Source organism: Sorex fumeus, unplaced genomic scaffold (genome assembly GCF_029834395.1).
Source record: "Sorex fumeus unplaced genomic scaffold, SorFum_2.1 ptg000153l, whole genome shotgun sequence".
In the NCBI taxonomy this organism is placed as follows: Eukaryota; Metazoa; Chordata; class Mammalia; order Eulipotyphla; family Soricidae; genus Sorex; species Sorex fumeus.
This window is the reverse complement of record NW_026606210.1, coordinates 146517-157230: the sequence shown is the minus strand read 5'-3', so window position 1 is coordinate 157230 and position 10714 is coordinate 146517. Positions and strand designations below refer to the sequence as shown.

Below are 10714 nucleotides of genomic sequence, written 5' to 3'. Positions count from 1 at the left end.
ACAGTGTTCACGGAGGACACTGTTATGCGGTTCGGGGGAAGCTCGGGGAGCTGAGGTGGAGCTCCGGTGACCTGACTCACGCCCCTGGGCGCCTTTCACCACCTGACGACCGGGGCCAGGCGCCTCCGAGTTGGCCCCCACCCTGCCCGGAGCAGGTGAGCCTGTGGCCGGAACCTGCTTACTGGCCTGAGGAGCTCGGCTGTGGAGAGCACTTCAAGGCTCAGGGGCTTCCTGAGCCACCTCAAGGGGTACAAGGGCTTGGGGACCCCGGGGAGTGCAGGATCAGGCCGAGAGTAGGCAGAGCCTGTACATGGCCCCTGTACTCTGCCCCCGGCCCCGTGGGGTTCTGTGTGATTTATAGGGCGACAGGCATGGTCCGGAGGTGGCAAGCAGAGTGACTGGGTAGGAGGGAGAGAGCTAGAACCAACTTCTGCTGTCTGGTGGGGGAGGATGGCAGAGCGGTGGCCAGGAGTTGGTGATCCTGGGAGAGGAACACAGAGGAGGATGCCATCGGAGGTAGACTTGAGAAGGGTCGGTACTGTGAGCGGGAAGGGGGTGGCGCGTAGGTGCATGGTGTTCTTGTAGGACCTTTGGAGCGTCTGCCTTTTTTTTTCCTTTTTTTTGGGTCACACCCCGCAATGCACAAGGGTTATTCCTGGCTCATGCACTCAGCAATGACTCCTGGCGGTGCTTGGGGGACCCTATGGGATGCTGGGAATCAAACCCGGGTCAGCTGCGTGCAAGGCAAACACCCTACCTGCTGTGCTGTTGCTCCAGCTCCATGGAGTGTCTGCCTTCTGACTTTCTCCTAGGTGCTGTTTTCAAGACCTAGGTCTCTCTGAAGCATCCCAATTATTATTATTATTATTATTATTATTAATTTTGCTTTCTTGGGTCACACCTGGCGATGCTCAGGGGTTCCTCCTGGCTCTGCACTCGAGTTACTCCTGGTGGTGCTCGAGGGGGACCAATGGGATACTGGGGATTGCACTCGGACCGACTGCATGCAAGGCAAATGCCCTACCTGCTGTACTATTGCTCTGACCCCTGAAGCCTCCCAATTATACATCCCAAGAATCTGAGGGATTCTCACAATTTATTTTTCTAGGCCACACTTGTGTTCAGGGCTCTGTCCTGGCACCCTCTAGGGACCATATGGGGTGCTGGAGATTGAACTGGGGTCAGCTGTGTGCAAGGCATAGGCCTTATTCACTGTACTATTGTTCTGGCCCGTGAAAAATTTCTTGTAGGCAAGTAAACATTTCAGAAATCTCATTTTAGGATCTAGCGGCTGCAAAGAAAAGCCTGTGTTACTTTTGGTGCCTCCCTTTGTTGGGGAGCTTCCGTATTCTCCATTCCATGGTCTGAACCCACTGTTGGCCTGCTCCTGCCATCAGCATGAGCAAGATTCCTGCCTCTCTCTCGGCTTCCATTCCAGTGACATCCCGTTGTTCTGCTTTCATCCCAGTCAGGCAGAGGGAAAATCTAGGATGGACGACGTCGATATGCTTAAACCAGATTCCCCAGAGAACCTAGTGTGGGCTTGAGGCCCTGGCCTCTGCACTCTGCTGTGTTGGCGGTGCCCCTCCCCAGGCTTCCCACAATAAGACTCGGGATCCTCCATGGGAGGAGACACCTCCCACCTGCAGCTCTGGCTTTCCCCACAGCAGGAATTCTTCACCCTATAGTCACTCAGTGGCTGCACCCCCATTTTCTTCCCATCTGTAGCCAGATGCTCGCCCTTAGGAAGGCCTGTCTGTGCCACCCTGTCTGAAATTGTTCCCACCCTTACTGACTGTTCTCCTCAGCGCTTATTACCATCTGACTTACTCTATAATTTACTCATTCTTTTTGGTTACTGCCTGTCTCCCTCTCTAGACTCTAAGCCCCATAGGGAGGGACTGTTTTCGCCAGTTCTGTTCACTGCTGTGAACAGCACCTTCCACACTGTGGCACTCAATAAGTACTTGCTAAATGGATTATTCCACAGCTTCCTTGCTTCTCTGCCAGCCCCTTGGTCTCCATGTCTGCTTCACTGAGTAGTGAGATCCATGGGGCAGTCTGCACCCTGTTCCACACCAAATCTCCATATCAGAGTGAGCAGATGGTGCTTTACTGGTTCCTAAGAGGTGTCCCAGAACTGGAGTGCAAGCACTCTACGCCCTCAGCCCAGGCAGAGTGCTGAGATCCAGGTTCATCCAAGATGTGATACTAATAGAATGTCTACTCCCGTGTTCCATAACTAATAGAATGTCTACTCCCATGGGGCCAGAGCAATAGTACAGTGGGTAGGGTGCTTGCCTTGCACATTGCTGAACCAGGTTTGATCTCCAGCACCCTATATGGTCCCCTGAGCCCACCAGGAGTGATCCCTAAGCATAAAGCCAGGAGTAAGCCCTGAACACCACCAGGTGTGATCCGAAAACAAATCATAAAAAAAAACCCTCAATAAACCCCAAAAATAAAACAAAAAACCTCTACCCTCTGTGGGCCAGAGAGATACAATGGTTAGAGCACTTGCCTTGCTTATGCTAAATGCTGATTTCATCCCTGGTACCACATATGGTCCCCTGAGCTCCACTAGGAGTGATCCCTGAGCTCAGAACCCTGTGTACGGCCAGATGTGGCCCAAGTCAAAAAACAAAACTAAACCAAAAAACACTACCATTTGTTGAGGCCATAAAGGTAGTATAAGGGGTAAGGAGCTTGCCTTGCCATGGCCAACCCTGGCTCAATCCCCAGCACTGTATGATTCCTTCCCCCCGCCCCCTGCCAAAGCACTGCCAAGAATGATCCCTGAGCACAGCCTGATGTGTCCCCCAAAGGCCCCCCAAAACCAAAACCAAATGATCTCATTTACTTTTAGTCTTGTTTTAATAAGAAAGCAGAGCCAGAGAGATAGTAGAGCAGGTAAGGCACTTGCCTTTCACATGGATGAATGGGGTTTGATTCCCGGATTCATTTTCTGCCACCATTTAAGGTGGAAGTGCCACCAAGCACCACCAAGAATGACACCGGAATAGCCCTGAGCACTGCCAGGTGTAGCTCCAAAATAAGACAAAGAACGAAAAGAGACCTGGTAGGGCTAGAGAGAACTCAGCAGGCTGAGCACACCCTCCTCCACAGAGGCCTGGGTCAGCTCCCTGGCACTGCTAGGTCCCCAGGCACTGCCAGGAGTGACCCCAAAGCAGTAAGTCCGGGTGCAACCACAGAGCACCACTGAGCATAGTCCTCTCTTGCCCCTCAGTAAAAAGAAAATAAAAGGCTGTTTAGTTTAGGGAAGGAGCATGCCACCTTGGGGTATCCTGTATGTCTTGTCAGAGCCTGGCAGGGAAGCAGGGTTTCCCTTCCACTGCTGAGAATTCATGGAGGGTGTCTGTCTGTGAGACAAAGTGGCCCTGGGGATCAGGTAAAGGTTCTGAAGCAAGAATTTATTTCATGTTCACTGGTGGGTGTGGACAGTGACGTGAGAGCATGTTACACCACAGAGACTCACTTCAGGACAGGTCGCAGGCCTCCAACTGGTCCCCTGCCCCACGCTGCATGCCCCAGCCCTCTCTTACCACCTCTCTGGTCTAGCCTTCTTCCCACATAAAACACAGGCATGGAAGGCTAAGAGGGAATTAGACAGTCTTATTTTTATTAGTATCCAGCAAGAAAAAAAATCAAAATCCCCTCCCTATCCAACCCCACCTCCACCACTGAGGCCTCGGGGAGCAGCCATGGGCTGTCTGTGCCTGCACCCAGAGATGTCATCAGAGCCTAGGCACATGCATGGTGTCCCCTTGGGTGCCAGCTAACCAGTGCAGGGTGATGGGGTCGCTGGCACTCCCTCGGCCCTCAGCTGTCACTCTTGGCGTCTTTGAAGAGATTGGAAATGTCCACCAGAGCTTGACGGATGTGGTTTCCAAAGCGCTGGGAATTCTGTGGGGGCCAGAGTTCAGGCGCAGCTCCGAGGAAGTGCATGCCTTGGGGACACCCTCTTCCTGAGCCCCTCCCTAGGCCCAAGTGGGGACACTCACTGTCTCTGAGCTGGAGAACTTGCTGGAGACGTGGAAGAACATGGTGTTCTCACCCGCGATCATGTAGGAAACCCCATAGCCATCGTCTGCTACCTGAGCCAGACAAGAGGGGCAAGAGGAAGCTGACAAGCATCAGATCCTGTCCTTGAGCCCCCTCAGGATTTTTAGGAAAGAGTATGAAAACTGGAGTACCTGTCCTGGGGGCTCTTGGCCTCACAACACACCCATGTACAAGTCTCACTGGGTGAGCTAGGTGAGCAACCTGGAGGGGCCCCATGTAGAGCCCGGTGCCCGGTACCCTGGACACCAGCTGTGGACAGTACTACATGTGGCCATAGGATGCTGTCAGGGGCAGCCTGCAGGTTCAGCAGCATCCTCTCCTGTTCCCATGCTGTGCTCCCATCTCTGCGTGGGCCTCTAAGGCCCTGCGCCTGCTATGGGAACCCCGAGACTGGTCCCGCCCCAGCCCCCCAGCAAGGGCACTCACGGGACCAAAGCCGCCTCCGGCACCCAGGTGGTTGGGGTACTGGTTTGGGTCAAACATGCCAATCTGGAATTGAGTGGTCTGGCTGGTGGAGAGGCGCCAGGGCTCCGAAAGGACCTGCCACAGGAAGGTCTCAGCGTCAGACTCCACATGCGTGTGCACAGGACATGCCTGCCCACAGTGGGCGCTGGGGCACCTGTTAAGTCTGACACGACCATGACCGACAGAACAGGTGGAAGTGAATAGAGCCCACCCTAGGCCCCGCCTCTTACCACCCTTGACAGCCATAGCATTTCAGGTCTCCGTGCCCTGCCTTTGCCCCTGATCTTTCCTCCCACCCTGACCTGCCGGCACCTCTGCTCCCCACTCCTGCTCCTCTTGCACCGCACACACTGTCTCTCCTCTGTCTCTGCAGGAAGAGGGCGTTCTCCTGGCTGCCTCTGAATGTCTCGCAGATTTGCCCGCCTCCCACCTAGCTTTACATAGGACACTGTTAGGTGGTGCCAGGACCACAGGTCTGATGGGGAACGAGCCTCAGGAAATCTGGGGAGCTGGGAAACAGCAGAGGCATGAGGACCCTTTGGCAACACTGACCTCAGCCAGGAAGGGGGAGTTGACCCCCAGAAACTTGGAGACCACGTAGAGGCAGAAGAGGTGCCTGTCAATCCCAGCCCCCGTCATGGCCAGGCGGTACATATTCTGGTGCTTCTCTGCAGCTTTCCGGAAGAGGTCGATGAGGTCTGGTTTCTGGAGCCAAGGTGGAAAAAGGAAGAACAGCCTGAGCCTCAGGAGGGGTGGGAGATGGAAGGGGCTCCCCCAGTGCCTGCAGGGCAGCGCTCACCATGACATCCCCCTTCACCATGGCCTGAACAAAGGCAGTGGACTCCATGGTACAGGAACGAACGGTCTCTGTTCGTCCCTCCCGGAACATTCTTGTCATTGAGGCCTCATAGGTTAGGCAGAACTTGCCCCTGTCCTAGGGAACACAGAAGGGTAAAACAAGCAAGTGAATCCACTACCATGCTGCCCACTGGTGCCTGTGGCACCTACCCGGAAGTGGGCCAGCTGCAGGGCGATCTGTACGAAGGCATCTGGGCTGGTTCGGCACTTCTTGATGAGGCCTTTGCCAAAGGGCAGGAACTGGAAACAGTACAGCTCCACATCATCCGCCAGTTCTCTGGCCACCTTGTAGGATTGCTCGATGATTTCCTGGCACTGCCGAGACACATAGGGGTCAGCTGGGGGCAGAGCTCTAGACGTCTAGGAGGCCCAAGGTGAGGTAAGCAAGGCCCAGCAAGCCTCAAGAGACATGGGCCAGCCAAGCCAGCCTGAGTTTCATGGGGGAGGGGATGTAGGAAGGGGGTCTGTGGGCATGTGCCTCTAACTACTGGATGCGTGGGGTCTCTCTTCTCCCCATGAGATGCTCCAGACCACTCAGAGTGGGGCTGGGCTGGAGGGAGGTAATGGTGAAGGGTCACAGGGCCCTGCCTACCTCATCAGGGATGTCCCACTGTAGCCGCTGGGGAGGTGCCAGCACGGTATTAGGTTTGCCCAAGCAGTGCCCAGTGTCCGAATATCCCAGATGGAAGGTATCAGTGGATAGAACAAACTGCAGGTAGAAGGTCAGGCTGTGAGACTGCTGCTATGTCCCCTCACTCCCAGCTTGCCCCGCTCCGGGCTGCTTTCTAATCCCGTTACCTCCCAGAGGTGCCCGATGATGGGGGCATCTGCCCACGCGTGCTCCGTGTTGAGGCCCAATTTGCCATTCTTAAAGGCGACGAGAGTGAAGGACTTGTCAAACCACCTGCAGGAGAGGGGAGCCATGACTCAGGGGCTGCGGGGTGGGGCGGTGGCGGGGGCTGGGGGCACTGGCCATACCTGTTGTAACAGTTGCCGTGCAGCAGGGCCTTGCCGTAGAGGCTGAGACTGGCCTCATCCTCGGGGTTGTACTGGTGAGATTCCTCATCCAGGGCCACAAAGAAGGCAGCACGCTCAATGGCATCCAGAGACGCCCTGTTCTTGCCTGAGCCGAAGAACTTGCAGCGTGCGTGTGCCCACTGATCCCTGAGGGCACAGGGCAGGGTGAGCTGCTGGCTTCCCTGGGCAGTGGCAAGGCTGTCCTGGGTAGGGCCTCCCTCCGGCAAGGCCACGCAGCACGACCCAAGGGGAAGGAGGCAGAGACAGTGCGGCACCCCCCAGCACCCCTCACACTCTGTGGGCCCTTCCTTGCCGTGCCCCCAGCCTCTCTCCTTGGGGGGCTGGTACCTTCCCCCCGCAGTGAGGGCAGCCAGCTTCTCCTCCCCAGGCTGGGGTGGAGATGGGTCATCTAGGATCCTCTGGAACTGCATCTCCAGGTCCCGGGGCTTGAGCAGGCGGGAGCCGTTGTAGAGCCACAGCTTGTAGAAGCGGCCCTTGTGGTACACGGCCACGTGCCTGCTCTCAGTCAGGTGCTGCAGGATGTCTGCGGTGGGGTTCAAGACTGAGGTGGGGGTGGCCCCCACCCCAGCCCCCCGAGGATGTCTGGCCTGGCACTAGTCGACCCTGCTTTGCAGGCCATACTAGGGACTCGGTCCCAGGGGTGGACTGACGGGTACCTGTGTCGGGGGCTCCTGAGTCTGGACTACAGCAACGATCCCAGGAGCTGCTACTTTTTTGTATTGTTTTGGTTTTTGTTTTGAGGCCAGGCCTGGTAGTGCTCAGGGCTGATTCCTGGCTCTGTATGCAGGGATCACTCCTGGAGAGGAGTGGGGGCCCATATGGGGTGCTGTGAACTGAACCTGAGGCAAGGCAAATGCCCTACCTGCTATACTGTTGCCCCGGACCCCAGGAGGTGTTTCTTGGAAGTGACGGAGACTGTCCCAATGGCTCCCACCAGGCCCCGAGGCCAGCTCCATAACCCTGTCCCCAGATAGTTTGCAGTAGTCCCCTCCCCACCACTGTGAGCCCCTGGAGTTGGGGGCAGCTCTGGGCTCTGAGGGGTATGGCACTAGCGTGGCGCATCAAACAGCAGGCATCTTGGCTCAGGTGCCAACAAATTTTCACTGTGATGGAACCCTGAGACGCAGAGAATGACTGGCTCCGTGGCCCCTGCCCAGGCCCACACCTGTCTCCTTGCCAGGGACGCGAGTGGTGTTGAACATTCTCTCCATCTGGTAGGAGCACATGGGCACGATGCCCAGCGCCATCACCTGGGGAGGAAGCCCAGCATGGCTCAGACACAGCCCATTCTCCCCGACAGACCCTCAACCCCAGCATAACTCACAGGCTTGATCTCTTCACGATCCAGTTTACGGCGATACAAGATCATGGCGTGGACAATGTTACCCAGGCGAGCGGCCTGTACCTCTGTGTTTCTGATGAGCACAAAGTCCTATGGAGAAAGGAAGAGCAGGGCCTGCAGGGAGCATCCCGGCTATGTCCCCTTGCAGAAGCCCGCAGTTTCCTGTCCCTGTCCTCAGGTCTCCTGCGAGCTGGCAGAGGGAAAGGCCTGACATAGAGCCCTCGCTCCTCTGCCCCCCTCCCTGTCCATGACCTACTCTATTTGCTCGTGTTTGCATTTGTTTTGAGAAGGGGGCTCCTTCACTTGAAAGAAAATTCAGAACCCCTGGTTCACACAGGAACACAGCACACTGCTTGGCATCTGCTTTGGCACTCTGTGTGACCTGGCTGAGGGACAGGGCCAACCCCTCTGTGCACAGGGCTGTTCTGGCCCCACAGAATGAATACAGGGAGGCGTACTGAAGGAAGTCTCTGTGCCAGGGCCTGTGCTGGGCATTCACTGAGCCCAGGGGGCCCTGAGAGCAGCAAGGGGGCTCCTGGACTTTCCAGATTCTCAGCATCCCTGTCACCCCTCAGCTGCTTCCCAACCATTCCAGAATCTCCCTCTCTGAAGAACCCCAGTTTCTGTGGAATCTGCCCCCAGGTCTCTGGCCGTGACAGAGGCCAGTACGCAGGAGCATACACGGGCACTCACCATGGCATAATAGTTGCTGTTCACCATGAGGGGGCTCCGGCCTCGAAGGTAGATGTACTCCTCCCACCAGTCGCTCACCTGCGGGTCAGAGGGGGCCGGTGAGGGCTGAGGGAAGGCAGGGGCACGGGCAGCCATGGGGAGCCAGAAGGAACTCACATAGTTTGTGGCCCACCAGGACTTGAGAATCAGAAACCTCTGCAGTTTGCTGGCAGTCTTGTCCTGGAACTCCTTGGCCAGCTTCTCCATGCGGTAAAATTCCTCATCATCCAACAGGGGGCGCACGGACTCCAGGTACTGCAAAGCCAGGCGCTCTGCTGTCAGCTGCCTCTGTCCTGACCCTCTGCCCCTTCCCTCTAGCTGGCTGTTCGCAGGAGATGGGGCCCTTCGTTTGGAGAGACCCTTTGAGTCTGCCTGAAACAGGCCCTCACCCGCTGAATCGTGGCTGACACTTTGGGCACAGGGAGCTTGGGCAGGGACGACTGAAAGCTGTAGAGCATGGGCTTCCGGCTGGACAGAAGGCGGACACAGATCTGGGGACACAAAACAAGAGCCAGAGACAAGGGCTGGGGGAAGGCATTTGCTACACCTGGATCCTCGGAACTAGCACAAATACCCCAAGCAGGTACTGGCCTTGCCAGCCTCTCCCTCCAGCTCTGCCCAAACCAGGGTGACTTGGGATATCAGACCACGGCCCCAGCCCGTGTCCTGGGTCTGCTCACAGCCCAGACTTTGGTGAAGCGACTGGTCCGGCCATGCATCTCAAACATCCAACCATGGTAGGACAGAAGCACTTTCAGTGACTTGCGGAAGAAGAAGATGCCGGTCATCCACAGCCCCGTGGAGAAGATGGCAATGCTGACCAGTTCCCGGGTCTGGTCCCCCTGCAAGGGGCTGAATCTGTGGGAAGGGGACGAGGGCTAAGAGAGCGCCCTCCAGGCCACCAAGAAAAGGCTGGCTCTGCAGTGTGGGGGCTGTGGTCCATCCGGGTCGGGAGCATCTCACAGAGGATGGGGCACAGGGACGGACCCCGGGGGGCCACCCTCCAGCCTCCAGTGGCTGTCCAGCTCCGGGACCCTCTCCCCTAAATGTCTCCAGGCCCAGCTGCTCACCCCGTCTCGGGGAGCCACCTCTGGATGCAAGAGACCAGACCGAAGGAGACGTCCACGTCGAAGTAGGAGGAGCCCACTGTTGCCATGGTGACGACCAGCCAGCTGGAGGGGCTGCCGGGGTACACGCCCCGCAGGACGCCATTCTGGAGGGGAAACAGCTGGACGGTCTCCCCTCTCGGCGGGCCCTCCTGCAGCCCCCACCCGCTGCCCGTCCCTGCACCGCCGCGGCGGGGCGCCGCCAGGCCCCGCCGGGAGCCCCGCGCGCACCTTGATCCGAGTCAGGCGCTTCTTCCAGGAGTTGATGCCCGACAGGTAGATGTGCTTCAGGGCCTCCCGACTCAGCCGGAAGTCCACCCCCTCCGGGGTCACCGTGAACTGGAAGGCCACGGCCTGATGAGCTTCCGCCATGCTGGGGGTTGGCCGGCACCTGCGAGGGGGCGCGAGAGGGGGCGCGGCAGGCTCCGGCTGGCCCCGCCGCTCGTGCGCCCCCCGCGCGCCGCGCGCCCGCCCGGCCCGCGCCCGCCCACCCGCGCCCCCGGTCCGGCCAACGGCCGCGGAACCCGCGCCCCTCGCGCCCCGCCCCCTGGGCACCCGGCGGTGCGGGCTCCCGCGCTGGGTGGGCTGGTGGGGTCGCCCTGCGCCGCCCCCACTCACGGCTCTGCTCACTCCTGTCCGCCCGCGTGCGGGGCCAGTCGCTCTGGCCGTGTCCCCACGTCCTTCAGGCCCGGCCACCGCCCCGCCCTCCCCGGGAACTTGATCCCTGCTCCCAAATTTGGGGCGAGAAAACCCGGGAGGGGGCGGGGCCCAGAATCCCCCTCCCCTTTGGGAATGGGCGTGGGGGGCTGGATTTGTGCTGGAGTCGGTGCCCAAAGGTCTGGGGATCCAGGGGGCAGTGGAGCTAAAAATAGCCCAAATGTAGAGCAAAGGTCGTGCGTGTCCGCTTGGCCTGTCTGCTGATGTCGTCGCCCAGGCTCCGGCAGCTCCAGGCATCCCCTACCCCAACTCCCACCCCACCCTCTCTGGACGGACCCCCACGGAAGGGCCTCTGGCACTTAGTACTTCTAAGCAGGAGCTGGGGAAGGTGCAAGAACTGGCAGAGGCCCTGTTCACAGCGGGGTGGTGGAGC

At 58.3% G+C, this 10714-nt stretch overlaps 1 protein-coding gene across 1 annotated transcript; it reads right to left on the bottom strand.

Moving 5' to 3' along the window:
- Positions 1-3618: 3618 nt before the first annotated feature.
- CPT1B (carnitine palmitoyltransferase 1B) lies at positions 3619-10298 on the bottom strand. Its single transcript, XM_056107043.1, has 19 exons — positions 10243-10298; positions 9856-10015; positions 9589-9731; positions 9199-9376; positions 8908-9009; positions 8636-8773; positions 8480-8557; positions 7769-7876; positions 7610-7694; positions 6772-6967; positions 6385-6570; positions 6205-6310; positions 5999-6115; positions 5557-5721; positions 5348-5482; positions 5101-5253; positions 4510-4623; positions 4023-4115; positions 3619-3924 (listed from the first exon to the last, which is right to left on the bottom strand). Exons 2-19 carry the CDS (start codon positions 9994-9996, stop codon positions 3841-3843), a joined length of 2322 nt encoding a protein of 773 aa, XP_055963018.1. The 5' UTR covers positions 9997-10015; positions 10243-10298; the 3' UTR covers positions 3619-3840.
- Positions 10299-10714: the final 416 nt, after the last annotated feature.